Source organism: Bombina bombina, chromosome 7 (assembly GCF_027579735.1).
Source record: "Bombina bombina isolate aBomBom1 chromosome 7, aBomBom1.pri, whole genome shotgun sequence".
In the NCBI taxonomy this organism is placed as follows: domain Eukaryota; kingdom Metazoa; phylum Chordata; class Amphibia; order Anura; family Bombinatoridae; genus Bombina; species Bombina bombina.
In genome coordinates this window covers 319192419-319204687 of record NC_069505.1, presented here as the reverse complement: position 1 = coordinate 319204687, position 12269 = coordinate 319192419, and the positions used below count along the sequence as shown (strand labels likewise).

The 12269-nt window shown below is 37.6% G+C and overlaps 1 protein-coding gene across 1 annotated transcript in view; it reads right to left on the bottom strand.

Annotated features, from left to right (window-relative positions):
• Positions 1–12269, bottom strand: part of CPNE9 (copine family member 9) — a 929037-nt gene that overhangs the window by 129164 nt on the left and 787604 nt on the right. The window contains exon 13 of the mRNA XM_053720970.1: positions 2470–2523. Within this exon, the coding sequence (XP_053576945.1) occupies positions 2470–2523 (54 nt within the window). The remainder of the gene's footprint in view (positions 1–2469; positions 2524–12269) is intronic.

Below are 12269 nucleotides of genomic sequence, written 5' to 3'. Positions count from 1 at the left end.
TAAGTATTTAGTTTTAAATATGATTCATTTATTTAATTAATTTAATGATAGTGTAGTGTTAGGTGTAATTGTAACTTAGGTTAGGATTTATTTTACAGGTAAATTTGTATTTATTTTAGCTAGGTAGTTATTAAATAGTTATTAACTATTTAATAACTATTGTACCTTGTTAAAATAAATAAAAAGTTGCCTGTAAAATAAAAATAAATCCTAAAATAGCTACAATGTAACTATTAGTTATATTGCAGCTATCTTAGGGTTTATTTTACAGGTAAGTCTTTAGTTTTAAATAGGATTCATTTATTTAACGATAGTAAACTTATTTCGTTTTATTTAAATTATATTTAAGTTAGGGGGGTGTTAGTGTTAGGGTTAGACTTAGGTTTAGGGGTTAATAACCTTATTATAGTAGCGGCGACGTTGGGGGCGGGAGATTAGGGGTTAATAATTGTAGGTAGGTGGCGGCGATGTTAGGGAGGGCAGATTAGGGGTTAATAAAATGTATTATAGTGTTTGCGAGGCGGGAGTGCGGCGGTTTATTATAGTGGCGGCGATTTGCGGTCGGCAGATTAGGGGTTAATACTTGTAGTTAGATTGCGGTGACGTGGGGGGGGGGGCAGATTAGGGGTTAATAACTATAATGTAGGGGTCGGCGGTGTTAGGGACACCAGATTAGAGGTTAATAGCTATAATGTAGGCGATATCGGGTCGGCAGATTAGGGGTTAATACTTGTAGTTAGATTGCGGCGACGTTGGGGGGGCAGATTAGGGGTTAATAACTATAATGTAGGGGTCGGCGGTGTTAGGGACAGCAGATTAGGGGTTAATAGCTATAATGTAGGCGGCGGCGATATCGGGTCGGCAGATTAGGGGTTAATACTTGTAGTTAGATTGCGGCGACGTTGGGGGGGCAGATTAGGGGTTAATAACTATAATGTAGGGGTCGGCGGTGTTAGGGACAGCAGATTAGGGGTTAATAGCTATAATGTAGGTTGCGGCGATATCCGATCGGCAAATTAGGGGTTAAATAATGTTATTATAGGGTTTGCGATGTGGGGGGGCCTCGGTTTAGTGGTTCATAGGTAGTTTATGGGTGTTAGTGACTTAGTGTACTAAAACATACCGAATTTCGGAACCGAATAGAACCGAATTCAGCCGAATCCGAATAAATCCGAAACAAATTTATTCGGATCCGAATAAATCCGAAACTAATTTATTCAAATTTTGCCGAATCCGATTCGATCCGAAACGAAATTTGAAAAGTCCGAATCGATCCGAACTGAAAACGAACCAAATTTTTTAGCCGTGCACATGTCTAGCGTATATCTGCCCTTGACCGAACTCGGAACATGCTTCGGCATTCTGTCCCTCGGCCAAATGTCCGTCGGACAGAATGCTGTCGGCCAAATGTTCGTCGGCATTTTGTCAGAGCACCCCTCGGAACACATTCCTTACATTATTGGCTTGAGGGCAAATCGTAGTAGCCAATTTATTCACTTCTGGATTCACCATTAGAATGGTACTAAGACTGTTTATGTATAGTTAGATATCTCTGAACTGATTTATATATATTATTTTCTTTTGCCATATATACTTATTACAAGAGTTATTATATAGGTATATTTGGCATTTTCATAGTGAGCCACCAACTCTAGTTAGGTTTATATATATAAATGCATCTTTGTAAGTCCCTATCTTACATTTTTATGCTATGTGTGGATGAACATTCATACAGCCTCCTTGTCAGGCACCCATATATGAATAACTATATCTAGCAGTGTTGTATAAAATATGTGCCTATATAAACACACTAGTCTTAATCCAAAACCAGAAAGCAAATGGCACCCTGCAGAACCACCAGAAACAACCAAGTCTTGCCAGTTCCCCCAATTTTAAACAGACTTTCTGACCTTAAAATGGGCCTGTTATTTCTCTTATAAAAACATGCACACCTGTAAATAGCTAAAAAATATCACTTGAACATCTCTATGTAAAAAAAAGTCATCTTTTATCTCAAAATATCCCCAGTTGCCACATCCCACTGTAAAGGGACCAAACAATATTCTAGTTTTGGGATTTTGAATGGAGCGTGTACATAGCATATGCAGTCACCTTATATTCCCTCCTCAATTTAAGGATGTTTACTATGAAATCTTGCAGAATTATGGTGGAATCTCACCCGATCACAGTAAAATGATTATGCTAATTGGCCGTTTCCCCCCCACCACCACCATACAGAAGCGAGTGAAAATGAGTAGCTGAAGGATAACTGCTCACAGAGCACTTACTTTGGTGAGCTGAAGAGATTTTGAGGTAAAATGTCTTCCTTTTTACCTAGAGATGTTCATTTGGGTAACGTCCCTTTAAATCAACATTTAATATGCACATTATTGAGTGTTTACAAAGCAACCAGCACACATTTTTCGCCAAAGCCTGAAATTTCCGGTTGGTACTAGGAGAAGCACTCACAGTTCCAGAATTGATGTATTTCTTCTTTTTGCATTTCTTCTTTGGATTTAATACCTAAGGATAAAGGAATGACAGATCAAGGATGCGCCTCCTGTTTACAGACAGCAGCAGCAGATTCATCTTCATTACTCCAGATACAAAAGCATTCATCACTGTAGCCAGAGCTACCATCAGTTTAAACATCTGCACGGCTCTTACAATTACTGTGACACATGTAGAACAGTACAAGGAACAGAAAGAGTAATAGGTGAAAAGAACTCACAAACTAAATTGAACTAATCTCTCGTCTTTGGTCACATGGAACTTTAATCCGTTTCCTTATAACTTATTGCTTAAAGGGACACTAAACCCATTTTTTTTTCTTTCATGATTCAGATAGAGCGTGCAATTTTAAGCAACTTTCTCATTTACTCCTATCAATTCTTCATTGTTCTCTTGCTATCTTTATTTGAAAAGCAGGAATGGAAAGCTTAGGAGCCTGACCATTTTTGGTTCAGCAACCTGGATAGCGCTTGCTTATTGGTGGCTACATTTAGTCACCAATAAGCAAGCGCCACCCAGGTGCTGAACCAAAAATGGGCCACCTCCTAAGCTTAAAGGGACACAACCCAATTTTTTTATTTTGTAATTCAGATAGAGCATGCAATTTTAATAGAAAAAAATGTAGTAGCAGGAGTCCCAAGAGATAGATAAAAAAACAGGCTTTATTGAATCAAATTTAAAAAAACAACGAAAAAGTGTCTAAAAGACTTAAGAGAAGAATGTGTAGATCAGTCTTACGCGTTTCGGCTAGCTGGTGCCGTAATCATAGACTGTAGCAGACAAACATTCTAAGGTCTTTATATACATGTGTAATCAATTACTTAATTAATCAAACTAATTCAGCTGTATTCTAGCAAGCAAAGAACAACAATGTTATAGGTATAACGGAGAGCATTGGTATTAGCTGCTACATGTAACCGTCATTAGTTATCTGTTACAAGAGCATGTTGTGCAGACAGAAAAAACATTGAAGAACATGTAAAATTTTGTACAATGGTAGTTTTGATATACATACATATAAAGCTCTCATTTTAGAGAATAATATACGAAATTTACAATGATCCATTATGTATAAAATTTATCAACCAATATACACATTTAAGGATATATTTTAGTCTTATAGACCAGGTTCGAACCAGCATCAGGGAATCAGGGACAGTGAACCTAACCACTGGGCTATAACAGCCCAACTATATAATGTGATCTGAAAACAGGGGCTTAAAGGAGACTAAAGACAGTTAAAGTATTTCTAATGTCTCTTAAAAATACATAACACTTTGTTAGATTTAGTTTAAGAGATACTGTCATATTAAACGATATATTATCCTTTAAAATCAATTACAGAGAAACAACAATGAAGTTGAAACCAGGGGAAATTATACACAAACAGTTCATGGGTAGTTATATAGACTATAAATAAACAGTATAAGATGGTTTACGAAGAGAATACATAGCCACAATGAACAAGTAATTTTCTCATAGATTAAACTTCATGTATATAGATAAACACATTTATACATATGTCTTGTGTTTAACTCCAAAAATTAATAAGGTCAAACTCCGAATTAAATCCATATGGGATCTGGGTCTTGAGCTTGAACATCCAGTAGACTTCTTGTCTTCCCAAAATTTGGGACCTATCACCTCCTCTCACTGGGGTCTTAATAGCCTCAATTATATTCCAACTGAAAGATCTTACTGATTGATCATGTACGTCTATAAAGTGTCTACTCAATTCAGAACAGGGGACTTTATTTCTAATGTCCCCTAGATGTTCTCTGATGCGTGTTCTCACATCACGAGTAGTGAGTCCTACGTATTGACCCCTACACAGTTTACATTCTGCAAGATATACAACATAAGTAGAGCTGTAGTTTAAGCAGCCCTGTATTTTGAAAGATTCTCCCGTCACATATGACGTGAATGTGTCTGTTACATTATGGTATTCACTACCGCATTTAAAGCTTCCATTATGTTGTAACCATGAGCTAGAGTTAGTATGTGTTTGTGTGTTCCTTAACATACTAGGAGAGAGAGTGTTAGCTAAAGTATTATTTTTAGTATAGACAAATCTACAGCCATCACCAATAATTCCTTTTAATGTTTCGTCTCCATAAAGGATCGGAAGATATTTATTAACAATGCTACAAATGTCGTTGTACTGGTTAGAATATTTAGTGATGAATGTAGGTCTGTCATCATTTTTTCTTTCTTTTTTGTTTCGTAGTAGATCTTCTCTCTTGTATCCATCAACTTCCTTCTTAATCTTAAGAACCTCCATTTTATGATAGCCTCTATTAATGAGGCGATCAGCCAATTCATTACTTTCCTTAATGTAATCAGTATTTTTTGAACAATTGCGTTTTACCCGCATCATTTGTCCTTTAATGATGCCTTTAAAGACATGTTTAGGATGACTACTGGTTGCATAAAGTAATGCATTACCGGCAATAGTTTTTTTTTATCTATCTCTTGGGACTCCTGCTACTACATTTTTTTCTATTTCATTACCAAGGGCTGTGAGGAGCCCGATGCTACTGGTCCCAGAGTTAAGGTAGAGCTTTATACTGTGCCTTGGAGCCGCTTGCTGTGGAGGATTATTTAAAGGAAACAACGGAGAAGCTGACGTCACGTCTGGTCACGTCCGGTAGAAGTCCCGTACCCGCGCTGTAGTTGAACTGAAGAAGAGGTGAGTTTGACGGTCGCGCTTAACTGCGTGGCTGTCCCTCTATCTGGATTCAGGTTTCTTTGCCCACCTGGGAGGACACAGGAACCTCAAGCCTGCACCGACAGGAGTACCAGGAGAAGGGCCAACACTACCTCGCGTAAGTACGGGTGAAGCCCGAGACGTGACAGTTTAATCTATCTCACATATGATTATTTGTGACCGCCGTGTCAAGTATTTTGAGTGACAGCTTACTTTCCTTATTGTCCACACCGGTCATTGACTTTATGAGGCTCTTACATTTATGTTCCGTATACACAGTGTGATACTGTTCATTTCTTATATGCAATTTTAAGCAACTTTCGAATTCACTCCTATTATCAATGTTTCTTCGTTCTCTTGCTATCTTTATTTGAAAAAGAAGGCATCTAAGCTAAGGAGCCAGCTAATTTTTGATTCAGAACCCTGGATAGCACTTGCTTATTGGTGGATGAATGTATCCACCAATCAGCAAGAACCACCCAGGTTGTTCACCAAAAATGGGCCAGCATCTAAACTTACATTCTTGCTTTTCAAATAAAGATACCAAGAGAATGAAGAAAAATTGATCATAGGAGTAAATTAGAAAGTTGCTTTAAATTGCATGCGCTACCTGAATCACAAAAGAAAAAATTTGGGTTCAGTGTCCCTTTAACCCCTTAACGACTGAGGACGTGCAGGGTACGTCCTCAGAAAAAAGGCAGTTAATGCCTGAGAACGTACCCTGCACGTCCTCAGTGTGGAAAGCAGCTGGAAGCGATCCTGCTCGCTTCCAGATGCTTTCCGGTTATTGCAGTGATGCCTCGATATGGAGGCATCCTGCAATAACCTTTGTAAGCCATCCGGTGCAGAGAGAGCCACTCTGTGGCCCTCTCTGCACCGGAGATCGGTGGCTTACTGCGTTGGTGGGTGGGTGCCGGACCGGGAGGCGGGTGGCGGCCATCGATGGCCCTGGTTGTGTGAAGGGGGGCGGGATCGTGGGCGGGGGGTGGCTGGGGGTGCGCACGGGCGCGCGGGCGTGCACGGGAGGGTGGGGGCGGGCGCGTGCACGGGGAGGGAGCGGGTGGGAACCGCTACACTACAGAAACTTCTGAAATAAAAAATGTAAAAAAAATGTAAATAATTAAAAAAAAAAAAACGATCAGCAAGGTGGTGGGGGTTTGTCTGTGTGTGTGTGGGGGGGGGGGAAGCTACAAAGCTACACTACAGAAAAAAACCAAAAACAAAAAAAAAGCACTTTTTATTGCAAACTGGGTACTGGCAGACAGCTGCCAGTACCCAAGATGGCCCCCAATAAGGCAGAGGGGAGGGTTAGAGAGCGGTTTTGGGGGGGATCAGGGAGGTTGGGGGCTAAGGGGGGGATCCTACACAGTAGCATATGTAAATATGCTAAAAAATGTATTTTTTTTTTAAAACCCTTTTATTTTAGTACTGGCAGACTTTCTGCCAGTACTTAAGATGGCGGGGACAATTGTGGGGTGGGGGAGGGAAGGGAGCTGTTTGGGAGGGATCAGGGGGTGGGATGTGTCAGATGGGAGGCTGATCTCTACACTAAAGCTAAAATTAACCCTGCAAGCTCCCTACAAACTCCCTAATTAACCCCTTCACTGCTAGCCATAATACACGTGTGAGGCGCAGCAGGATTTAGCGGCCTTCTAATTACCAGAAAGCAACGCCAAAGTCATATATGTCTGCTATTTCTGAACAAAGGGGATCCCAGACAAGCATTTACAACCATTTGTGCCATAATTGCACAAGCTGTTTGTAAATGATTTCAGTGAGAAACCTAAAATTGTGAAAAAAATTACGTTTTTTTAATTTGATCGCATTTGGCGGTGAAATGGTGGCATGAAATATACCAAAATGTGCCTAGCTCAATACTTGGGGTTGTCTACTACACTAAAGCTAAAATTAACCCTACAAGCTCCCTAAAAGCTCCCTAATTAACCCCTTAACTGCTGGGCATAATACACTTGTGGTGCGCAGTGGCATTTAGCGGCCTTCTAATTACCAAAAAGCAACGCCAAAGCCATATATGTCTGCTATTTCTGAACAAAGGGGATCCCAGAGAAGAATTTACAACCATTTATGCCATAATTGCACAAGTTGTTTGTAAATAATTTCAGTGAGAAACCGAAAGTTTGTGAAAAAGTGAACGATTTTTTGTATTTGATCGCATTTGGCGGTGAAATGGTGGTATGAAATATACCAAAATGGGCCTAGATCAATACTTTGGGATGTCTACTAAAATAAAATATGTACATGTCAAGGGATATTCAGGGATTCCTGAAAGATATTAGTGTTCTAATGTAACTAGCGCTAATTTTGGAAAAAAATGGTTTGGAAATAGCAAAGTGCTACTTGTATTTAGTGCCCTATAACTTGCAAAAAAAGTAAAGAACATGTAAACATTGGGTATTTCTAAACTCAGGACAAAATTTAGAAACTATTTAGCATGGGTGTTTTTTGGTGGTTGTAGATATGTAACAGATTTTGGGGCTCAAAGTTAGAAAAAGTGTGTTTTTCCCATTTTTCCTCATATTTTATAATTTTTTTTATAGTAAATTATAAGATATGATGAAAATAATGGTATCTTTAGAAAGTCCATTTAATGGCGAGAAAAACGGTATATAATATGTGTGGGTACAGTAAATGAGTAAGAAGAAAATTACAGCTAAACACAAACACCGCAAAAATGTAAAAATAGCCTTGGTCCCAAACGGACAGAAAATGGAAAAGTGCTGTGGTCATTAAGGGGTTAAGGTGACTATTTTTTTAAATAAAGATACCAAGAGAACAAAGAAAATTTGATAATAGAAGTAAATTACAAAGTTGCTTAAAATTGCATGCTCTATCTGAATCATGACAGAATTGGGTTTAGTGTCCCTTTAACCCAATAAACAAAATATCTTATCTGATTAACCCCTTGTCTGCTAGAGCAACACAATGCTTTGCAGCTCTCTCTAACAACATAACTAACACATTTCTAGAGATGAGAGATGGTTGATCTTTGAGCCCTTATAATTTATTTTGTGCAATTGTTTTAAAATCATTTTAATTAGTATTACTATGAGTGTAACTGTTCTTCTAAATGTATTTTTGATGTGTTTTGTGACAGTTTTTTTTTGTCTCGCCTAACGGTTAACCAGAGCACTCACGCGTTCGCATTTACTTTCAACTTGTAATACGAGCGAAATCTAACGTGTGCAAACAGCCGCAAAAAAACTAAACCGCTTACGCAAAAACGATAGCGTGCCACTCGTAATCTAGCCCTCTGTTATTATGCTATGTTTAAACATGTTTCATAGATTAAAACCTTTTTTTCAATATTTTAAAGCAATAGAAAGGTCACAATTGAAATGTGAATGAGTGCATCTCAATGTTAAATAGAAGCATTTAGGCAATATACTGTACTTTCATTAGCAAAAATGCTTCTAGTTAAAGTTGTTGTTCAGCGGCATATGCATATATGCTGTGAGGGCCTGTATATCAGTATTTAAGCTAGCGAGCGTGCAGAATCTGTTGGCGCTCTACAAATACCTGAGATATAATAATAATGAGACAGCAGCAGGCAGTGGAGTGTATTGTGTCTGTGAAGACTTTGTGTCATACAAGCCACTGCTGACTCGCTGTTGGCGCTCTACAAATAACCGATAATAATAATAATAATAATGTGTAGTGTTTTAATTCTTGTGCATGGCCCCTCACAGGATATTTGCATATGCCACAGAAACACTAATAACTTTTACTAGAAGCATTTTTTCTAATGAAAGTATATTGCAAAAATGCTTCAATTTAAAGGGACATGACACCCACATTTTTTCTTTCATGATTTAGAAAGAGCATGCATTTTTAAACATCTTTCTAATTTACTTCTATTATCTAATTTGTGTTATTCTCTTGATATTCTTTGCTGAAAAGCATATCTAGATATGCTCAGTAGCTGCTGATTGGTTGCTGCACATAGAAGCCTCATGTGATTGGCTCACCCAGGTGCATTGCTTTTACTTGAAATAAGGATATCTAAAAAATGAAGCAAAATAAATAATAGAAGTAAATTGTAATGTTGTTTAAATTTGTATGTTCTATCTGAATCATGAAAGAAAGATTTTGGGTTTAGTGGCCCTTTAAAATTGAAATCCACCCGTGCACATTTCAATTTAGACCTTTTTATTCCTTTTATGTTTCAATGAAACTAAGAAGTGCTTGTGTTTTGGTGAACTGAGCATGCATGAGATTAGGGGATATATTTATTACTGTGTGATTGGACATGATACAAAGTAGCGTATCATGTCTGCTGCACATCGATAAATGCCGACAGCATACGCTGTCAGCATTTATCATTGCACCAGCAGTTCTTGTGAATTGCTGGTGCAATGCCGCCCCCTGCAGATTTGCGGCAGGGGCTGTCAATCAACCAGATCGTATTTGATCAGGTTGATTTCTGTCTGCGGCCTCAGAGCAGGCGGACAAGTTATGGAGCAGCGGACTTTAGATCGCTGCTTCATAACTTCTGTTTCCATACGGAGCTTGATAAATCGGCCCCCTTAAGTCTTAAATGTCTGTGCAAAAATAGCCAAACTTGGTTTTTAACAGGGTTAAGATTAGGGATGGGCGAATGTTTCGCAACATTCGAAAAATTAAACGAATTTTAACACATTCGTTCATTCGAATGTACATTTACATAACATTCTAGCATTCAATTTACGAATGTTCGGTTTCAAATTTTACGATTACATTAGAAAAATTCAAATTTATCGATTTGTAATAGTATTTCTAATGCTTTCTTTAAATGTAATATTCGAATAATGCAATATTCTATCGAAACATTCAAATTGATATATTTGTATCTATTATGTATAAATTTACTAAATTCCCTACCACATGAACAATTGAACTTCTGAATAGTATTTGTTAAATTGAATGTTAAATTCGAAAATTTTGAATGTGGACATTTGATCTAATTATAAACATTCGAATTCGAAAGTGACATTCGAAAACTGCAAATAGCATTTGATTATAGAATTTTTCAGAATATTCGTTTTTTTATCAACATTCGGATTTGTAATTCGAATTTCAGTAATAACATTCGTTCTAATATTCAAATTCGGAAATTTACACATTCGCCCATCGCTAGTTAAGATCTATTTAGAAATTTTATGCATAAAATTGTCTGTTTTTCTGAAGGGCTGAAACCAGGGATGTATTTTGGCTTAGGCTGACTAGGCTGAAGTGGTAGATTAGGATGGAGCGGCTATTTTTGAGTGCAGCAGTTCGAGACTTAGGGCTAGACTACAAGTGGAGCGCTAATTTATTACGCACCCGTAAATGGTCAAATTTGCCCGTTTATGGGCGCGCGATAAATAACCAGCCTTCACAAGTGGTTGGTTATTGCTACCGCAAGCTCTCGGTATCAAATAGCGCTCCAAAAATTAACCAGAGATTAGATCTCTGGTTAATTTTCTAAAAGTGTCCCAAATGCCCTAAAAATAGAGGGCATTATAATTTTTTATAAAAAACAAAACAAAATAAAACTGCACTAGGCAGTTTTGGGGATTTAAAGTTGGCGGGTGTGGGGTGTTAGAAAAAAACAGCACTGAAAAGTGCCTTTACATTGCGGTCTATAGGAACTGTGTGTTCCCAGTAAATATATATGTATATGCTTATACATATATATTTATGTGTTAATATATGTATTACACATATATATTATGTGTAACACATAAATATATATGTAGATATTCATATACATATTTATTTAAAAATGCTGCCTATCTCTGCTCTACTTACCCCCTTCGCCGGGCAAGGTTTTAATGCCGTCTCTAATGGCTTCAGAACTAGGCTCCCATTGGAGCCTATGGAAGCGCGCTCTTGTGAGCTCAATGCTTTCTAGCAATACGAATGCGAGCTCGCATTCGCATTGCGATTTACTTGTAATACCAGTGCAAATGGCGATATTTAGCGCTCCACTAGTAATCTAGCCCCTATTGTTTTATTTTAATTATAGTAGTTAGTGAACTGTTATTAAGTTAATTGACTGGTGAATTCACAGGGGTCAGAAAATCCATTATTTTGCCACCTTATCTATTTAACTAGTTTAGCTAATTGAGCAAATCAGTCTTTCAAGATTTTCCTTGACTGGGTTTAAAGGGACTTTAGAATAAAAACTGAATTCCCCATAAAGGTCTAGATTACGAGTGGAGCACTATCGTTTGCACACAATAAATGCTGGCTTTTTGCGTGCGCCGGAAATAGCGTGAGTATAACACTTTAACTCGAGTGCAATTGATGCAATTTATGCATGTTGGGTTAGCGTGACTTGAAAGCTTGAGTAAAGGGTAGGGGAAGAATTTTTTTTGCATTAAACAGAAAATAAATACACTCAATACAATTACACTCATATAAACACTATCTGATAAAACAATATTTAAAAAATAGGGCTGCAAAGGGTTTTCAAATATAAATGCATACATAGACATGCCTGGACGGTCAATTTATTAAATGCCAGCTGACATGATTCACTGTAGCTTTTACGACCGCTGCTTCTTAACGTATGTTTCTGGCGAACCGGAAACTGCGGGGGGTAGATAGAATCATCCACTGCTTATTAAATCTACCCCTAAATGTGCACGTATGTGTGTATATCTATCTATCTATCTATCTATCTATCTATCTATCTATCTATCTATCTATCCATCTATATATATATATATATATATATATATATATATATATATATATATATATATATGTGTGTGTGTATATGTATGTATATGTGCGCAATAGGTTTTTTTCTTCTTTGTTCTCCATTGACTTCTACGAGGAGAATACTTTACCCGAGTTTTGCTTGCGCACAAACTTTACTATCATCTTGTAACATGCATGTTACCCGACGCACGCAAAAAGTTTCCATCTTGTGAAGTTAACGCACGCTTGGGAGTGCTAATTAGCGCTCCACTCATAATCTAGACAAAATGTCAAATTATGTGAAGTAAAGATTTTATTGAAATGCACTATTTTGCTTTGTTTTCCAGTAATTTTGTACTGAAAACTG